Consider the following 21,563-nt stretch of genomic DNA (forward strand, 5'->3'; position numbering starts at 1 on the left):
ACATGTGATTAATTTACTGCCAGAAGTTAAGAACTTGCATAGTGTTTCTAAGATCTGTAGTGTGAGTGGAGCCTAAATCCACTCAGCATAAGTTATAATTTTATAAACTGTGTATTTTTTCCAGGCTCCCATAATTTTTTTTTTTAATTTCCTCAGGATATGGTGTTTTGTTCTTTTAAATAAAAAAAATCACTTTTGGGCTGACTTGGGAGTTTTAACTCCAAAGGCTAATTTTTAAGAAAGATTGCATGTAACCTTAACTATTTTAAATGTCATAAAAGTGCAAAATTTCACATTAAAGATACCCACTCAATCCACTTTTTTATTATCATGGGATAAGATTATGTGTGCAGTACTGCTCCTAAAGTCAAGAGTATTAGGATTAGGTCCTCCATGAGACATTAGAAAGCAGTATTTACTTACATCTCATTTATGATCTCCCCATTTGGGGCATGGCCTCACAAAAACCATAAGAAAACACAATAAGACTAAACAGAACCCTGAATGATGTGAGCATACCAATATTATGGTTTTGTGTCTCCAAGATACTGAGAAAGACAAGAATGTACACCAGCACAAAGCCTGATCCAAAAGCCTAATGATGTCAGTGGGACTCTATGATTTGACTTCAATGGAATTTGGATCCAGTTCTTTTTGCTTATTAATTATTAATAGGGATAAGACATACTGTGTGTTGCTCAAGTACCATAGGTGTGTTTCTATAGTATAATGCACACAAATACCTGCTCAATAGGTGTGTCTGGTATTTGTTTCCTGAAAGACCCAAAACAAAACCACAAATTATTACTTCGTTGAGTGATCCAGCCCACATATATGGGGACATACATCACTGAGTTTCTTATTATTAGTTACTGTGCTTCCACATGCATGTCCAGCAGCCAGTTTTACAAGATGCCTGGTGATGGGCACCCATGTATCTAAGGACCTCATCCTAGTCCCACTTATTTCAAAGACACAAATTCAGGCTCTGATTCCATTGATTTCAATAGGAGTTAGATGCCTAAATACCTTTGAGGAGCTGGACCTGAGTCCTTAGGGACCAATCTCACAAAGATTTAAACACTTGAGTTACTATGACTGCAATGGGATTGCACTGGCGGATTAGGCCATTAGAGTAATTCATATGGCAGTTTGTGTTTTTGTAGAAGATTCAAATATTAATGGGACACTCAACAACTGAGATATCTATAATTCTGAGAAGTTAGCAAAATAATTTTGGGATCAGATCCTCAGCAGGTGTAAATAGGTGCCGTTATATTGACATGGATGGAGCATCACACATTTACACCAGTTCAAGATCTGGCCCTCTGTTTTTTTCCTATTTGCTTACTTTATAAAGTCCTCTCAAATGCATAGTGTATAATCAGTTTGTCTGTTTCACCTGTAGTTAGAGCCTTGTAAACATCTACAGGTCTAAAGAAAAAAATCCCCCCAACAATTATAAGTATTTTTTCTTAATTTCTGGACAAACTATTAAGGGATGGTGTACCAGCACTGAAAGTTTCTAAAATTAGTGAATTTTTCAAAATAAAGTTGAGTGCCCCTTAATTCTGCCCTTAAATGACTAAAAAAATGTTTGTTGTTTTGGACAGGATAAGAAAACAGGCCAGATACTACCTGACAATGATCCTGATACTGCAGATACATAAGCACATATGTACCTTTTTGCAAGATTGGGAGCAATGTCCCAATATCCTGCTGATTTTTTTATATGAATTAGTTATCATTTGTACAGTAATTTTAAGATTGTGAGAATAGCTTGTATGAGTGTGACGCGGGCTGGATTGGGGGGACCTTGAGGTGTATTCAGGAGTTCTGATTACTCCCTTCTACATCAATCTCGTGTTGGGGTGTCACACTGGCTGGATTAGGGGGGGCATTTATTATATTATTTAACATCATATGTCAAAATCATAATAATTCATAATGAGTTATGCCATGTCAGGTACTGTTAGAAAGGCTACAATGTGCTAAGTAAGATGATAATGTTTATGTTCATGTGTTATATGTGTAATGGAAGTTATGGAATAAGATGGAGTCCAGGGTCACATGAGTGACTGGTGACTCATCAGGTATATCCCGGGCTTCTCCCCCTAACCCATTGTACCTATGAGTTTCCTTAATGGGCCATTAAGCAGGCGCTTGTGCTGCAGCCATCCTGTCTAGGGTGTCGCCCAGAAACATAGTACAATAAGAAATATAGATACAAACATATCCTTAACTTTCTAACAGTACCTGACACGGCATATCTCATATGAATTATTATGATTTTGATATATTGATGTTAAATAATATAATAAATGCCCTCCCCCCCAATCCAGTCAGCGTGACAATGAGTATTCAGACTTTAACATTTAAAATTTTGTATCTTAAATGGGTCACATCTTGAGGAATTTTACAGGAGCTTTTCTGTAGCAAGATTTAGATTTCAGAAGATAAGCTGTTGGAGCTATAGTTCAGTTTCAAAATAGCACAATGGGGTGCTGGTCGAACACTGGGGCTCCTAAGCACTACTTCCATACAAATAATAAATAGCAATAATAAAAGTTATTGTAATTGCCTTGTTTGTAAGAAGACTACAAAAATGTGTCTTTTTCAATTAGCAGATTGATAGATTTATAGCAAATATAAAATGGGAGTGCGGGGTCCTGGTCCTAGGGGTTGGGGAGGGATGTTCTGACTCTTCCTTGGGCAGCAGGTGGGGTAAGGTCCTTGTGCTCTACTCAAACTCCTCCCATAATGCAACAGTCGAACAGCAAGCAATAAATTAATTAACCGTTTTGATATTTAATCTGTTATCATTAAGTTTCTGAGTTTACATCTATTGAAATGAAAGGGGGGTTGGAATTTTATAACTCAAAACTAATTACAACTCAAACTGTCATTTTCAATGCATTCTTTGCAAACAATGAGGTCTCGGGACTTTTTTTTTGTTTTGTTTTTGTTTTTTTTGGTTTTTTTTTAATGAAAGCTTAAATTCTTCAGGAACTGATGGAGCCACCCTAGAAAACACTGGCATGGTGGATACATAACAGCTCAGCTGAACACGGTGCTAATTGCTCCTTTCCTGCAGTTCAGGAATATCCTCCTACTTCTTATCCACTAATACATCATTAAAATATGTTTCACATGAATCTTTTCCAGGCTGATCTCCTCTCCAGCATCATCCTGACCTTCCAGTACCTGTGTTTTATTTCAATATCTGAGGCCTTTCCTAATATCCAACCTAGATCTCCCCCATTGCAACTTGAGACCATTGCTCCTAGTTCTGTCATCTACTACCACTGAGAACAGCCTAGCTCCATCCTCCCTGGAACCACCTTTCAGGTAGATAAAGACTGCTATCAAATCTCCCCTCATTCTTCTCTTCTGCAGACTAAACAAGCCTACTTCCCTCAGCCTCTCCTCATAAGTCATGTGCTCCAGCCTTCTACTGATTTTTATTGCCCTCCACTGGACTCTCTTCAATTTGTCCATATCCTTTCTGTAGTGGGGGAGGGGTGGTCCAAAACTGGACACAATACACCAAATGTGGCCTCACCAGTGCTGAATAGAGGGGAATCATCACTTTCCTTGATCTGCTGGCAATGCTCCTACTAATGCAGTCCAATATGCTATTAGCCTTCTTGGCAATAAGGGCACACTGTTAAGTCATATCCAGCTTCTTGTCCACTATAGCCCCCAGCTCCTTTTCTGAAAAACTGCTGCCTAGTCAGTCGGTCCCCAGTCTGTAGCAGTGCATGAGATTCTTCTGTCCTAAGTGCAGGACTCTGCACTTGTCCTTGTTGAATCCCATCATATTATTTTTGGCCTAATCCTCCAATTTGTTTAGGTTACTCTGTATCCTATCCCTACCCTCGAGCATATCTATCACTCCCCCTAGTTTAGTGTCATCTGCAAACTTGCTGAGTGTGCAATCCACTCCATCCTCCAGATCATTAATGAAGATGTTGAACAAAACCAGCCCCAGCACTAAATCCTGGGGCACTCTGCTTGTTATTGGCTGCCAACTAGACATTGAGCCATTGATCACTACCCACTAAGCCCGATGATTTGCCAGCTTTCTATCCATCATATAGTCCAGAGGTTCTCAAACTGGGGGACAGGCCCCCTGGGGGGCATAGAATGTATTCAGGGGGGCATGAGACATTTTAGGGGAAAAAAAACTTTACTGTGCACATTTTACCCATAGCATAACTAGCAAAGTTGATTCTTCTCAACATATCAGGTCCTCAGATGGTGCTATGCATTTGATTCTAGATGGCGCTGTGCATTTTGAGGGATTTCTGTTAAGCTTATACAAAATCATTGCCTTCTGTAGGTTATTTGCTACAACATGGTGTGCACATTTAATTTTAGGCATCGACCACAATCAGTTTGGCTTTTGCTCTTATTACAATGGATCCTTGGCTCTGTTATTGTTTTTAATATTTAGTGAGAGTTGCATGTTGATTTTTTTAAATTGGTATATGTACTTGTGCGGCGGAGGGGCATAAACTACTACAGACACAAAGAAGGGGGGGTGGGCACAATCAAATAAGTTTGAGAACCACTGATATAGTCCATTCATCCAACACATACTTCAACTTGCTGATAAGAATATTGTGGGAGATGGTATCAAAAGCTTTGCTGAAGTCAAGGTATATCATGTCCACTGCTTTCCCCACATCCACAGAGCCAGTCATCTCATCATAGAAGGCAATCAGGTTGCTCAGGCACGACTTGCCCTGGGTGAATCCATGCTGACTATTCCTGATCACCTTCCTTTCTTTCTAGTGCCTCAAAATGTCTTTCTTGAGGACCTGCTTCATGATTTTTCAGGGGACTAAGGTGAGGCTGACCGGTCTGTAGCCTGCGTCTTGTAAAATACCACACACGTTTACTGCTCCCTACTAACAATTCTTTTCTGATGTCATTTTCTTTATAAGTAACCATACTATGGTGTCATGAAAACTACAATGCAACAGTGAATATCCTGAAATTGCATCCTGGCTTGACTGACACCAGGTGCCTCCTGAGCGCTTCCTGTCCTTTGTGGGGTAGCAGATGGCGTTAGGGCTCAGAATTACCTAGCACCACTGTTTTAAGGCCTGTACTAGGTATTCTCCCATAAACCCATCCGCAGTGCAGGGACCTGCATGACTAAACAGCAAATGTGAAAAAGTAGGAGTGGGGGTGGGGGTAATAGGTGCCTATATAAAACAAAGTCCCTAATATCAGGATTGTTCCTATAAAATTGGAACATCTGGTCACGCTATTAGTGTCTGGTAGTCTTATATAGACTAAAAAGGGCTCTATATCATCCTTCGTGCCATGACGCAGTTGTGAGGGAGACGCTAGAGGACGCACCCCTCTCCCTGCTGGGGATTAAATGTCTGCACACACCCCTCCCCTCCCCCCAGCCAGCTCAGGCGGCTCTCCAACCCCCGTCCCCAGCTATAGACTGGGTGGCAGCCTGGCGCGGGAGATGGAGTGTGTTACGACAGTGGCAGTTTACGACAGTGAGTGCATTTCCGGCAGTGGGTGTTGCGCTAGCCTTGGGGGCGGAAGCTGCGGAGAGGCGGGGGGAGCAAAACAAAGAAAGGGGGTGTGAGGGGCGGCGGGGAGCCGGGATATGAAGAGAGGCGGCGGCGGGGAGAGCGGCCCAGGTGACGGAGGAAGGGGGGAAGCCTAGCAGGGGCCTCAGGAAGGCCAGGGCCTGGGCAGGGGCCCGTTCCGGGCGGTGGGAGAAACCCACAGTGCGGAGGAAGAGGGCCCCAGGCCTCAAGGGGATCGGGCCTGGGGAAGGCCCGGCGGGGGGTAGTGCCCAGCCTGTCCCCTCGCTTCCCTCGCCCTGGGCTAGGAGGGCTCTAGGCACCGGCGGCTTCTCGGGGCGGGGTGGCTGCCCGTGTCCCCGGTTTCGGCCCCCGCTGGCCCGTCTGGGGGACACTGCCCGCCCGCCCGCGTGGGGTGAGAGGTCCATGGGGCTAGGGGGGGAGAGGGACGCTCTGACCCTTCCTCGGGTGGGATAAGGGCCTGGCGCTGCCCTGGGCGGGGAGCAGGTCCCTGGAGTGCCAGGGATCTCTCCCGGGAGAGAAGGGGGCTGTTTTCTGCGCTCGCTTGTCGCTTCCTGAGCCGCAAAGCCCCCCGCTGCTCTGTGTGCACCCCCGACCTGCGACCCCTTTCGCTTGGCGATCCGCCCGCGGGCACGTGTGTTTTCATGCTTTATCGCCTGGCTGTGCGGCTCAGTGCCGGGAGGGAGCCCATTTCCCACACAAACCCTCGGCAGTTTTCCTTGGTTGCGCTTCAAGACGCGCTCAGGTTAAAACGGAATCAGGCTTTTGTTTGGATGTGAGCAGTATTCCCCTGGAGCGCTTGAACTAATCCTCGCAGCGTTTAGGGCATGAGCCCGAAAGAGAAACTACCTGGAGAAGCTCTACTAAATAAAGTGAAATAGAGGGAGAACGAAAAGTAAACATAAAAGAATTAGACTTTAAAAATCCTTATATTTTTAATAATTTTGAATGTTATAATAAGGGATACAGACATTTATTTCAAAATTGTTTTTAAATTTAATGTTCTTTTAAAAGTAACATTCTGAGTTTTGAGATTTAATAAACTTGTTCTAATTTTGAACAGGACAAATATCAAACTACAGTTCAGAGTAGAGTTCATATAATTTTATTGTCAAATCTGGGTACTTTTTACATGGAGTGAACAAGAAAATTGGCATTCAAGGCTAAACTTTCATAAATGTAACTAAAGGGCAGAGAGGCAGCATAATCTTTAATGAACAGAGCACATGGATGGGAGGTCAGGAAATTTGCATTTCTAATCATTAGCTCTTCTAGTTATTTGTTGTGGGGCCTTGGACAAGTTACTTAGCTTCTCTGTGACTCAGTAAAACAGCGGTAAGGGTTATATACCTCAGGGTGTGCTGAGGATTAGTAAAAGTTTTTATTAGGTAAAGCTCTGTATATATCCTGAGTACTTAAATTGCATGTGCAGTGCAGCTGCATGTTAAACAATGAAAAATTGTGATGAATACATATTAGTGGTTTTGTTTTCCTTCAATTTTTTTCATTAGATTGCACTCAGTCTGTGCTCTCATGTTGGATTTTCTGTTTTGTGTGTGTGTATTTTAACCGTATTTTTTTAGTAGCATGGGAGAATCTGTCTCTTGTGGGATGGGATGTAAGTTTTTGCGGTGGGAGGGGGATAAAAATGCAATAAATAATGCAGGAGCAGGTTGGAGTGGGTATTGTGATTAGAAGTAGGATTAAAAAATAGTCCGGCGCTGGTCTCTAGTAGCAGTATCTGTTGTTCTAGTGTTCCTACACCATTGCTGAAGTGGTTTTCATGTATTTACAGAAGCAACCATGAACATAACCAACATTTCCATCCACTTACCAGTGTTTCAGGTTCCCATTTTAAGATGGCCGTAAACTACAATAACTCATATTGTAGAAATAAGTCTAATCTGTATCCAAATCATTTTATTAAGTTGAATGCAAATTGTGCAAATCCACTCACTTTTCAACTTTGCAGTTCATAATCAAGACAAAAAGATGGCTTTATTATGTTTTAAAGTATTAATATTTAAAATATGCACATCTTTAACAGGTGGGAAGAATGAAAGAAAGGAGGGATGAAAGAATGTTGAACTATTTTGTATGGCTGTATGATGGAAGGAAACAGAACAGAAAATCTCTGCAGTAGATCGTTTGGATGGCTTCAACAACAAGATAATGATGCTAAACCATGGCTCTGGAAATTCTCTAATTGCTTTTCTGCCACTGATCAGACGTTGCCTTTCAGTGCAAAACCGGTAATTCTTTGATATACTAAGAACATAACGGATACACGAGAACAGATGAGTACACCTAATTGTGCAGTATTATACTGTTGGGGAAGAAGGAGGAGAAGGAGAAGGTTCTTCCTGACTTCCACAGGTTATCAACTTATGCCCTGAATCATAAAGATGATCTTAAGCTTTTATATTAATGACTATAACTGCAAGATGTTGTTCTTATAATTTCTAACCCACCAAAATAACATCCATTATCCAGCCACCACATATATCTTCAATCTACCTGATAGTAAAACACTGGGGAAATAGATGAGCCTTGTAGGATGTCCTGGACTTCCAACGTATTTGGTCTTTGTCAGATCAAGGTGGGGGAGTAAATTCGAGGGTTAATAAAACCTTATGGAGATGGTTGTTTGTTTGAATGTCTTTGTTTGCAACAGAGGTGGTGTCACATGAAGGGAGGCAGACTTGAGTACCCAGGTTACAAATCATCTAGAGCTATGAGGGGAGGAAAAATGCCTCAAACTCCATTTAGAAACTAATCCTTTAAAACTATTACCAAGATATTTGCCTGAATAGCTGTAGTAGTGAGTTCCTCAATATATGTTGCATGCAAGTTTATTCCCTTTTTATTACTTTTGTCTTTTTTTTTTTTTTTTTTTAAACCTTGCGCTTGTATTATGGGAAACAGTAAATAAGAATATCCAGCTGATGTTCTTGGAAATGATGGCTACTAATTTTGATAGGCTTTTGTGGAGCTCTTCACATTATCCAGTCTTGGCTAACCTAAACATAGGATGTCAGATGTTCTTTCAACATGTGCATCTGTCCTTATAATGCATCTTGCTGTAGTGGCTTGGGGTGTAGAACTACTATTCATCCCCCCACTTCCATAATGTTAAGTAATCAAACGTCAGTCTTACTAATATCAGGGGCATTCAACATCTTGGTGCTGAAAATTGCTGCTGTGTCTTATGTTTGCGTTCATACTTTGTCTTCTATCTGTCTTTTGTCCTTTTAAGGTATTCATCTTTCACCTCATGGCTACCAGTCTTCTTTAATAGCCTTTTCAGAGGGACTTGATCCAAAGCCTAAGTAAATTATATATGTTCCTGTTATCTTTATTTATTTTTTTGTTACCTCTACATTCCTGTCAACTATAATTTACTGTCACAGAAGTGGCTGTATATCACTGTAACGCTACTTGCCTGCTTGATTTACAATTTCAGAATATCTTTTTAATAATTATCTTAACTTCCTTCTGTACCTCCAACATAGTAGCTTCCCTCAGCCACTTTTTTTAATCTATAGTTTTGATATTTCCCCAAAATCTTGGAGAACATTCATTGCATTAGTTTGTGCTTACAACTCACATATATGGATTTCAGCACATGCAGCTGGTGGGATGATAATTCTCTTGATGGTTACAATTTCCTGGCTTCTGTCATTGTCAGAATTGTAACTGGTGGGTAGGGATGAGGGTATATTTGGTTTTCTTACTATAAATTACTGGTTCATACATGAGATGTGTCCCTAAATGTAACTACTTTGCTTATTTTTTCCAGAAAGATTACATGGAGAACAAGAAAGCTGCTGTGGAACTGAAGGATACTTCATCTCTTCATTCTGGCTCTAAACTCTTTCCAGCAGTACCACTTCCTGATGTTCATTCTCTTCAGCACCAGCAAATACAACTATCACCTGGCCCCAAAGTAAGCTGCTATGCTCATGGATCTGACTCTTCTTGTACTTCTCAGATGCATTTTGGTGGTGGTGGTAGCTTGATTCATCCTGGCACAATATTAGACTCTGAAAGCACTGGGACAATTACTTGTCAAGTAGGGTCAGGGTTTGCTTATCGGTCTGCATCTTCACTCAAGAATGCTCCAGCTAGAAGCAATTTGGCAGGCATTGCAAGTGACTTCCCCAGCATGTGCATAGAAAATAATGTATCTTCTTGTCAACATCTACCATGTTGTGGAAAACTCCATTTTCAGTCTTGTCATGGTAATGTGCACAAACTGCATCAATTTCCAGCCCTTCAGAACTGCACATCTTCCGGCTATTTTCCCTGTTCTGAATTCACAAGTGGGGCTACAGGGCACTTGGAGGAGCATATTACACAATCGGAGCTAACATCACGTGTGTGCACCAACTCTTTGCACCTAAATGTGGCACCTTCGGTCTGTTTAAAGGGCTCTCACTACTGTAATGAATGTTTAAGCAAGGTTTGTACATTTCACATTTCTTCTTAAAGTACTATGTGTTGTAAATGCTCAATTATTGAATGTTAACTGGGAGACAAAATAAGGATGGTGGTTTACAGCTTGAATTTTCTAGTTGATTTTCCATGTTGTTTAAGGGCCAAGATATCAGAAGCCTGCTCTTAATCTGAAGGTGGGCAATTCGTGGCGGTAGCATTCAATTTCATGGGAAAATAGAGCAGGTTATCATACTATTTGAGTGTATCCCAGATTCTGTATTAATTGTGAACAGATTCTTTACTAGTACTGGAAGGAGCTGCTCACCTGTTCTGACAGCTCCAGATAACCACTCCATTAGTAGTGACTCTATGAAAGGATTACATGGCGAATAATCTGTAACCAGCATGGGCAACTGGTCAAGATGAATCCATCTCATGAGTTGGAACAAATATTTGAGATGGAAAAACTTTTTTTACCTTTAAGATCAGACTTTCTAATCTGTAACTTATATTTATGCTTCAGTACCAATTTAGTACACTTAATTTAACTAAAATTCAAATTTAAATGCCATTTGAATGTTAACAAAAGATCAGAAATAAAGTATAGTTAAGTATATTTCCCATCTTGGAATGCCAAACATCATTTAAAATGTAAATGAGGTTTCAAGTTTGGTCCGTTTTAATGGAAAACTGTGCACGTACAGTCACTTCACAGAGCTAAACAAGGAGGCCCAGATTTTAAAAAGTGATGAGTGATTTTAGGTGCCTCAAAATTTGTATGCTCAACTTGAGATGCCTCATAGGGCTAGGTGTTTTGTTTTATTTTTTTGTTTTTTCCCAGAGGTTAGGTGATTAGCACTTGCTGAAAAAAGTGCCCCTTTAAGATATTGAATTGAGCACTCAATGAAAGTTAGAGCTGAATATATAAGGGAAGAATGTCTGAGATGAGCCCAGTTCATTCAATGAGTTCATATTACTGTGGATTAGTTTCCAAATTAACATCTGCACTCCCAGTCCATTGGAAGATTTTGTCATTGACATGAAGAGTAAAAATTAATATAACATGTTCTAGCTTAAAGTAGTGCATAATATTGTACATTAAAATAATTGGTGTTTTGGAAAAATTGCTCCAACAGCCAAGCAGAAATAGCTTAATTGATGCTGCTAAAATCTGGCCAAATATTCCTCCTCCAAGTACTCAGACGGCACCCATATCAATCCCAGTGTGTAATGGCTGCGGAACCAAAGGAACAGGAAAAGAGACAAGTTTATTACTAGCAAGCAGCCTTGGCAAATCACCACAGAAATATGGTAAGTCACATTTGTTTGAAACTTGCACTAGTGGATGCACTTCTTAAAATACTGTTGAAAGTTAAAAGGTCACATCTTAAAAATTGCATGTTTCTAAAAATATTTCTTATGAAAACGATTAAAAGGAAAAAATAAAAAAAATTGTTCAATTGACAGCTCTGAGTATTTACTGTTTCTATCATGTAGTTAGTTTCCATATTGAGTGGATCTTTTGCATAGCAGTATAAGGAATGAAAACAGTGTTTAAAAAATAAATAGAAAACTTAATTGAGAAACATTGGAGGGTATTTAGGTTAGGTGTAGCCCCAGAAATTTACCTTAAGCCACTTTTCCAAAATGGACTATGTACCAGGTTGATGGTATCGCTTTAAGACTTGAAATATTCATATATTTTTGTAAAAATTTCGTATTTACACTCCTGGTATAGCTATTGTATTTTACAGTGTAAATTTTTAAGACTTGACAGTTGTATAAAATTATTGATATATGTATACTGATATGCTAAATCTGTTTTCCAGCTCAGTGTTACAGTTTGTAATTTAGGGGGTATGACAAGTATTATTCTGGTAATGCTGCTGTTTTCCTTTATGGACTTGAGAGACTTAGGCCTGGCCTACATGGAAAAACTAATGTCAGCATAGCTTCATTGGTCAGGGGTATAAAAAAAAAATTCTTGACTGATGTGGGTAACCTAACCAAACCCTTAGTGTAAATGCAGTTATGTCAACAGAAGAGTGCTTCCATCAACATTATTCATTTTTGTCATTCAGGGAAGTGGTTTTCATACACTGACAGAAAACCTTCTTCCATCAGTGTGGGCTGGGTCTCTACTATGGGATTATGCCAACATAGCTACAGTGACACAGCAATGCCAGTATGTCTCTGTAGCATAGACGTACCCTCAGTCTTTTGATTACCGATAGAAATGCTGAGTGGCAAGCTGACAGTCCAACTCTCGGCTCTTATCTATTTGTTCTCAGCTTGTGAGAAGCTGTGTCCTTTCAGCTTGGGAAGCAAATGGCTGTAGCCATTTTAGGCTTTTTATCCAGTTTTATGGCTTTTCCAAGATGTGATTTCTGACTAATCAATAGAAGAATAACTCATCAGACATCATAACCAAAAGTCCACCAGAAAAGATGACGTTTGTATGTTATCTGGCACTTTTTTTCTGTGTTCACTTCTTTGGACACTCCAATTTCTGACCATGTATAAGGAATCCCTTTAATTCATCAGGTATTGTCTTTGTTTTCTGCTTATTGTAGATTATGGCATGTATGTAAACATGATTCAGCTTTTCCTGTGGATATTCTGTTCTGAAAAAGCAGAAACTTATCTTTGTCCTTCCTAGTCCATAATAGCACATTCCAAGCTTCAAATCTGTTTTTCAAATTAGTTTGTTCACCTTTAGGAGAACCTTACATTTACTCCATAGTTCCTTGGTTCTTGATGACCACTTATCTCAGAGTTGGCATTGCAATCCACATTTTTGTTTTAGATACTTTCTCTGATACACCATTTTAAACCATAGTTTAAATATTTTTCCATTACTTTTATAGCATTCATTATGAACTTTAATCTGTGTAATGTTACTTCAGATACAGTGTAACAGTTTAGAGGGTCTACATCACTATTTTTAGTGCTGTAGCATGAGTCCTGTGAGCCCAAGCTGTAAATCTGGGCTGAGACTCAGTGCCATTGGTTTTTTACCATGTAGACTTATTCCCAAAGGCCGCTTCTTCATTTAATTAAAAAAACAAAAAACAAAAAAAAAACCCTTACACATCAAAGCACTACAACCTTGGAGATGTCCAGGTGTGACCAATTTCTTAGCTGTATTTCTTCATGATTGTCTTTCCAGGCATGTAGTTCTTTAACATCTGAAGCTTCCCATCTTTTATATCTAGCCAAGTATTATAGTCTCAGCATTTCCCAGTTTAACACAAAGGCTGTTTTGTTAAATCTCTACAGGGTCTCCAGAAGTTGCAATAACAGGCCAGGTGCTGGAGAACTTGCCCCCATTGGAGTCTTTTGGGATATCGAAAACTGCTCTGTTCCTACTGGCCGTTCAGCAGTAGCAGTTGTACAGCGAATTCGTGAGAAGTTTTTTAAAGGTCACAGGGAGGCAGAATTCATCTGTGTATGTGACATTAGTAAAGAGAATAAAGAAGTTATTCAGGAGCTGAACAACTGCCAGGTATGGAAATATTGTAAAGTATTAGCTCAAGGCATTCTGTATCAATAATAATTACAGATAACCTTTAATGAACAGCAGCATGTCTTTTTTGTATTAAAACAGTTTCACTGGAAAAGATAAGTTATAATTTTAGCTGAATTTATACATGCATTAATTTTCTTAAGAAAAGATAGACATGATTCCTACCGCAATCGCACTTCATTACCTGTGGAACTATCATCTCTAAATTTGTTTTTGAGAGAGTCTTTGTTTCATTCAGTAATTTAAGAATTATTTCTAGCACAGTTCACAGAATTTGCAGCTAGATCACCAGTGTAGACAAGATGAGAGGTCAAGTGATACTTGTTGCTGATATGAACCTTTCTTAAATGTAGGGTGCACTGAGTGGAAGGGACATTAGAACACAGTGTTATTTGGGACTCCCTTAAAAAGTGTTGAAATGTGGAGTAAAGAAGTTTTACCTTAAAAATTACCTGGCATTCTGATCTATTTGATTTAATTTTTTAAATATTAATACTCTTCTAAGCTTTTCTCTGAAGTTAGTGATTAACACAGTTACCATGTATACCACATCATAATGTTTGGTTAATGTTTTGGCTGGCAATTTGCCAGCTTATATTGGGTCAGATGATGTGATGGGAGTACCAGATTTCTTTATCATTGGCTTTTTTAATTGGAGGGGATGGGTTATAAATAGGGACCTACCAAATTCATGGCTGTGAAAAATGCATCACGGACCGTGAAATCTGGTCTTCTAAGTGAAATCTGGCTATTGTAGGAGATCGCAGTATTGCCATCTCAATTACTGTGCTGCCTTCAGAACTGGATGACTGGAGAATGGCGGCTGCTGGCTGGGTGCCCAGTTCTGAAGGCAGCACCAATGCCAACAGCAGCAGTGCAGAAGTGAGGGTGGTGTGGTATGGTATGCAACTTGGGCAACCGCCCAGGGTGGCATGTCCAGGGTTGCTGTGGTCAAACACCGTCCCTCTCCCCACCTCCAGGCAGCCAGTCAAAGGCCCCTTTAACCTCTGAGTGCTGGGCCCAGAGCTGGGAGGGGCAGGACTGGGGGTGCCCCAGTTGGGGGTTCCTACAATGCGCCAGGTTCCAGCTGCTAGTCCCAGACTGGATGGGGAGAGATGAGACTTCCTCTTCCCCTGCATAGGCCATGTCTCACTCACCTCTGGGAACCTTCCCTAGGTGCAGAAAGCCCCCCAGCTGCTGACTGGGAGCCTAGCTCCGAAGGCAGCACTGCCAACAGCAGCAGCGCAGAAGTAAGGGTGGCAATACCGTGACTCCCCCCTACAATAGCCTGGCAAAACACCCTCCCTGTCAGGACCCCTATAGTTACACCACTAAATTTCAGATTTTTAAAATCCTATGACCATGAAATTTACCAAAATAGACTGTAAATTTGAAAAGGCCCTAATTATAATAAAAATATCACCATATCCTTATTTATGGTGGTACTGTTGGACACTATTATTTTTGTTGGTATAGTAATGGCTATAAATAGAGAGAACTAGGCATATATAAATCATGTCACTTGTTGTGTGTGGCTTAAATCTGTTCCAGTCTAATCTGTGTGCTTGACTACATTTTGTTTTGAAATTTTGTATTTTGAGTGCAGCAATTGGGCATATTCAAATCCAGATAAGTGCATGTCTGAATTTTTTCTTTATTTTTTTAATCGGTGTGTACTGGAATTCTGAAAATAACGTAAGATTATACTTGACAATTCTTTCAGAAAATTCACTTTTGAAAGATTGTTATGATGTTGGGAGAACAGTGTCTGAAGTAACACTGTTTCAAAATGGAAATAAGGAATTATTTATCTTTAAATAACAAAAATACAGGTGAAAATAGAAGTGTTTCGTTTTGAAGACTAGTGGTGTAAAAATTATTGGAGTAGCTTGGCTGTTGTTGGCTTCCAAGTGTAATTCAAAAGGTACCTTTATTCAGATATGCCAAATTTGCTTGGTTACCTTTTTTGAGAGATTTTAATGCCCAGAATAATTTAATTGATTTGTTCTTGTTGGTAATCAGTGATTTGACTTATTTCCAAGGGTCAGTTCCCTTTATCAGTTACCAGTTCGTGTGAAATGTTAACCCTTCAAGAATTACCTTATGAATACTAAACAATATTCAGTAGTAACTCCTTTTATTTAAGAGAAGTTTTGATCACCAATACAATATGCTGAAGTGTAAGTATTTCACTCTTGAGTTACATTTTAACATTCAGTTTCAGTAAATCTTTTCCGCTTATCTTGGAACTTATTGAGCGGACACTTAAACAGACTAAATGTCTGTTTTCTTTTAATACCAAGTCCCTTATGTATGTTGTGTTGGGCTTTCCCCTTCCTTTGCTCCATTTCACAGGTTGACTTCTGCTTTGCTAGAGCCAATAAATAGTAAAAAAATGTCAGGTTTTTTTTTTCCTTTTAATTGCATCTGTCTTTTGGTTTCTATGAGAACAATAGTTCAGTGCTCTTTTTTGATTGGGTCTATATATTCTGGAAGACTGACACTTATCAATTGCCTTTGCTTACAAAAAAGTATATCCATCAGTCCTTTTGAAAAGTTGTTTTTGTTCATTGCAGTGCTGATAGTTTAGGAATTGATCTGTTTTCTCTTCAGATAAATAAATGGAAAATAACAGAGCTGCATAAAATGGTTTATTGATAATTCCGGTCTATAATTACTTTGTAGGTTTTTAACTTCAAGTATTAAAGCAAAGTATAAAGTTTTTCCCTCTTCACAAACACCTCTCTTACTGTATCTCAATAAAAGTATAGGTGCAGAAGTGAACTATAGTTTGTTTTGAATAAACCAATTTATATATCACTTGTAAATCTTGTTTGCTGTATTATAATCTCCTCAGTTATATGTTTAAGTGCATGTATCTTCTTTCTTCTTTTTAAGGACAAAGTTAGGTGCAGTTAGATGCTCCAAGATAAACTAATTAGGCCTTCTTATTTCAACAGGAATCTTTTTCTTTTTTTTTTTTTTTTTTTTAAAGGGGGGGAGGGGGATCTTAACCACACTAATTGGAGTTCTTAACTTCTCTAACTTTTCGTTTCTCTTAGGAAACCTTTTTTCCTAGTTCAGACCTTTTGTATAATGTACACAGTATTTCATTATTGATGTAACGTGCATAACTATCTAAAATGCATAGAACTATGCAACTTTTTCAGTGGCTAATCTCTATTATGTGTTTTAGAAATCTGTGAAATTTGTTGCCAGTTAATGCAGTCTTTTTACATTCAGTTCTTTCCTTAAGACATCTTTCTTTAATTCTGCAGGTGACTGTTGCACACATCAATGCCACAGCAAAGAATGCAGCTGATGACAAGCTCAGACAGAGTCTTAGAAGGTTTGCTGATACACACACTGCACCTGCTACTGTGGTCCTTGTATCAAGTAAGAATACTAATCATGTTGCATAAAACCTTTCACTATGTCCTTTCAAGTTTTGGGGAACAGAATCCTGTTGAGAATGTCCAGGCAAACTTTCAGACATCACACAGAGTGTTCTTTTCCCCAAGTTGTTCAGAATCCACACTATTTTAATCCAAGCGCTCAAGTGAGAATTCATGATGAGTTCCAGTGACACTGATAGAACAGTAATCTTAACTATGAAAAGATAAATATTGCTATTTAATGCTACTGTTAAACGAGGATGGAAACTTATTTGCCATATCACATTAACTATCACATATTGCTCTTATAAATAATGGTGTCTGCTAGAAAGAGGCTAGTGCCAGCTTCATAGAAGATTTATTATATTGAGTACTCTTCTTTATGTAAACTTTCTAAACTTTGAGCATAATGAATGCAAATGTGTTTAATAGTTCACTTTTACAGGAGAATAATACAGTATACACATTTAAATTTGCAAACACAATTATTTAATGAACTGTATGATATGTACTGCATTGGGTTTCACTTAAGGCTATATAATATTTCATTTTAAGCAAAAATAAATGTGTGTTAGAAACACAGAGTACCAGTCTAACTCCTCCTGATTAAATTGTTGAATGTCACTATTGAAAAGAAAATTTTGATTCCTGAACTTCTTAAGTACTAACTGCTTGTTAAATATCTACCACAAATGTTTATAGCTTTTGTTGTTCTTTCATTGGCTGGTGGTGAGATTTTTTGTTTGCTTTTTGGTGATGAGTGCTTTTAAAAGTAGACTTTTTAGCCACTGATTTTTTTGGGTGGGTGGGTTTCTGTTTCAGCTGATGTAAACTTTGCTTTAGAACTCAGTGACCTGAGACACCGGCATGGTTTCCAGATAATCTTGGTACATAAGAATCAGGCTTCTGAAGCACTCTTACATCATGCTCACGAGCTTATCAGGTTTGAAGAATTTATTTCAGACTTGCCACCAAGGTTACCATTGAAAACACCAGTAAGTGACTTTTTTGTTGTATACGTTGTAGAAAATATAAAGACCTTTATTTCCCTGATTTTTTGGAGGAGTAGGTGAATATTAGGACGCTTCTCAGCAGAACTACTATCTCTTGCAAGGCTGTAACTTTTTGGAATTGGTCTTAATTTCATAAGAACACCTAAGCACTGATCCCTAATCATTAAATAGCCAATATCTATTTTTATCAATGCACAGATACATACACTACTTTGTTCTGTACCCAACCCTCCCATTGCTTTTTTTCCATGATGCAAATTCCATAATCTTATGCGTCCACAAGTGCCTCTAGGATATGTTGGGTCATGAGACTTTTTTCACCATTTAAGGGTTGCAAATGCAAAGAATGAGAACCACTGTTCTAGGGCGCTGATTGGTGATTAATGCAGTACCAATCAGCTAGTATGGGTCTTAATGGCATCTTCTCCTTAACCTTCAATTATACGGGAGTTGAAGGCTTGAGACTTCTTGATCCTGGATCTCCCAAATGAGTTAAATCTTAAATTATTAATCCTTTCTCTTTAGTCTTACTGCTTCCATGATTGAATTTTGGAAAAGTAGAAAAATAACCTAAAAAGGAATATCTGATAATTTAGCTCTTGGTCATATAAAAACTGAAATATACCAAGTTCTTATGTGACCTGCTTAAGCAAATGAAATCTGGGGTGTTTTTTTTTTTGTTTTTGTTTTATTTTGTTTTTCCTTTCAACAGCCATGCCATACACTGCTATATGTTTACAACCTGCCAACAAACCGAGACAGCAAAAGTGTCAGCAACAGACTCAGGCGTTTGTCAGATAACTGCGGAGGGAAGGTGCTGAGCATTTCTGGCAGCAGTGCAATTCTCCGCTTTTTAAACCAAGAAAGTGCTGAACGTGCTCAGAAGCGAATGGAAAATGAAGATGTGTTTGGCAACAGGATTATTGTGGCTTTTACCCCAAAAAACAAGGAACTCAATGAAACAAAAAATTCAAACTGCGTTGGAGCTGAAAAGGTGAAGTCTCCAAAAAAAGTGAACAAGAACCCAAAGCTGTGCCTACTCAGCAAAGATTCAAATGATCAATCTTCCATTGCCAAAACCACTGCAGGGAAAGGATTGCAAATGCATGGATCTGCAACAAAATCCACAAATGTTAAAAGCTTACAGGTACTATCATTCTTCTTTTTCCTGCCGAGTTATCATGTTTCCAGAATTGCCTCATTTTCTCTCCTTTTGTCTTTACCTCCCTGTGCTGGCATGACTTTAATAAGTAGAGAACGATGGATGGTGCTCTCTCAAAAGGAGCAGTGTGTTTCACTTTCTGCCTTCTCCTTACATCCATATCCAGGTCTGAGTGCTACCAACTTCCACTAACCATGATCCAAATTTGGCTTTTGTCCTTTATTTGTGTTTTAGGTGTACTTTGAAAGAAAATGACTGTTTTTGAAAAATTCAGTGTGCATAGAACTTACTTCTAAAAATTGCAGTAAAAATAAGTACCTGAATATACTGTTCTTCCTATCTTATTTTTAGAAAACAAAATGCACCTGGCTACTTCTGGAAAGCCATGCCTTGAGTTTTATTTTATTTTACATTTAAAAAAGAAGGAAGATTTCTGAAGAAAAGGGGTTATAACTTTTTGGTGGCTGATCTGCTTTTGTGTTTTACTCATTTTAAGGAGCTGTGCCGCCTTGAATCAAAGACTATCAGAAAAATTGAAAACCAGCAAGACCAGTTAAGAGAGCAGACTCCTTCTCCACAAAACTCTAATGCAGCAAATCCTGTTTGCCTGGCAACCAAAAACACAGGAATAGGAGAATTGCCATATAAATGCAGTCAGAAGTATGTTAAGGAAAAAGTGTTTTTAAAGCTAATCTATGTGGTAAAATTGAGCTATTCAATGATGGATTTTTTTTTTTTTAAATAGAAAAGACCCCCCCACTTCTAGAAGCATTGCCAACTCTCCTATAGAGAAAAAAGATAAAGATGCAGTTATATTCCAGGTCAGCTACCCGTCTGCTTTCAGTAAATTGACAGTATCAAGACAGCTCAGTCCTCTGTTCATGTCTCAGAGCTGTTGGTCATCCCGGTAAGTATTTATGACTTTAGCATCTGGGAGATGGAGTCTGGGGTTGGTGTTAAGCTACTTCCAGTGTATAAGTAAACAGTTCCATATACTGTATGTGGACTTGAATACAACAGACATTTTCATTTAACATTTACATGTTCTGGCATTGCTTAACCTTAGATAAGCTTGCTAATCTGGTAATAGTGTGGTAGCAGCAAACAGGGCTGAATTTAAAATCAAGATAAGAGACTGCCTTTGTAAACAAACTTATTTTGTGACAGCTATTTCCTGTAAATCCTTATCTTGTTATGTGTGGTACAGTTCACAGTATTTCAGAAGCATTCAGTTTCTTAAACATTCGGGGCTGAGACTTCCAAAGTTATTTAGGTGCCTAAAGATTCAGATAGGTGCTTAGTGGGATTTTCTAAAGCCCCTAGAAACCTAAATAGCTTTGGAACTCTGGTTCTTGGCTGCAAATACTATAGATTGTATGAACAAGTTTGACCTAGGGATGTAAAATACTAAACAGGTAACTGAAAAGCATTAGTCTTACCATTCAGACTAATACTTACCCGTTAACCAGTGGCACGGGGTCTCCGTTTCCATGGTGATGACACTGGGCCATGGCAGAGGGGGCCATTCTGCTGCTACTGCTACTTGGGAAGGCTGAGGCCCTGGTGCAGGCACTGCATCACATCCCACTGGAAGGTAGAGGGGTCTGAGGAGAGGGGGCAGAGTGTGTGTGTGTGCGGGGGGGGGGGGGAACAAATTTATATCGGTTAAACAGCCAATGATACAATGTTAATAGTTTAAACGGTTACCTTTTGTAACCGGTATTTACATCCCTAGTTTGATTTCAAAACATAGTTGAAAGTATATTTTTTGAACAAAAATTGTATCCGATCCCAAACCTTATGCTGTCCATGTTGATCAGTCTTACGAGACAGATTTTAATGTTTTTCCAAGATTGTCTTTGAGATTTTAATCCTTTTTCCCTTAAAGGAAAAAAGCAAGTTTTCAGTTCCTGTATCTGGCCATGTAAACTAAATTCATATATATCAAAACAAAAATGCATTGAGATTTGGAAATCTATTTATTTAAATCTATGCTTAGAATTATTTTTTCTTTTATTTGCACTTTTAACATACATATATCAACAGAGACATAATTGTGTAATTGTCATATTTATTGAATAATACTAAAATGTCTTTATTTTTAATCAGGAGTATGTCTCCAAACCTCTCAAACAGATCATCCCCACTTGCCTTCAATACTGTAAATCATACCAGTGGTACAGATTATCCTGATCCTTTTGCAAATGGTGCAGATATTCAGATCAGCAATATAGATTACAGATTGTCCAGAAAGGACCTGCTGCAAATTTTGCAAGAAATCTTCTCTAGGCATGGCAAGGTAAAGGATGAAATTTCTTTGAGTTTCTTTTTACTTTCCATAAGTTTGTGTGCTCTACTTTTGAGGTACACTCTATAGCTATCTAATGATACCTTAAAATATTGACACTCAGAACTTTGGTATTTCCTGTTACCATGCCATAATAATATCTTACT

The 21,563-nt window shown here is 38.9% G+C and overlaps 1 protein-coding gene across 1 annotated transcript in view; it reads left to right on the forward strand.

Annotated features, from left to right (window-relative positions):
* The first annotated feature begins 5,583 nt into the window (after positions 1-5,583).
* MARF1 (meiosis regulator and mRNA stability factor 1) overlaps positions 5,584-21,563 on the forward strand; it is a 32,849-nt gene continuing 16,869 nt past the window's right edge. Inside the window, 12 exon segments of the mRNA XM_067551065.1 lie at positions 5,584-5,669; positions 7,624-7,828; positions 9,376-10,038; positions 11,150-11,324; positions 13,293-13,340; positions 13,343-13,518; positions 16,818-16,935; positions 17,757-17,929; positions 18,660-19,094; positions 19,606-19,769; positions 19,855-20,016; positions 21,219-21,408. Coding sequence (XP_067407166.1) covers positions 7,682-7,828; positions 9,376-10,038; positions 11,150-11,324; positions 13,293-13,340; positions 13,343-13,518; positions 16,818-16,935; positions 17,757-17,929; positions 18,660-19,094; positions 19,606-19,769; positions 19,855-20,016; positions 21,219-21,408 — 2,451 coding nt within the window. The 5' untranslated portion in view covers positions 5,584-5,669; positions 7,624-7,681.

The sequence above is a fragment of the Emydura macquarii genome, unplaced genomic scaffold, assembly GCF_026122565.2.
Source record: "Emydura macquarii macquarii isolate MOO-44397 ecotype Brisbane River unplaced genomic scaffold, CSIRO-AGI_Emac_v2 contig_1348, whole genome shotgun sequence".
Lineage (NCBI taxonomy): Eukaryota > Metazoa > Chordata > Testudines > Chelidae > Emydura > Emydura macquarii.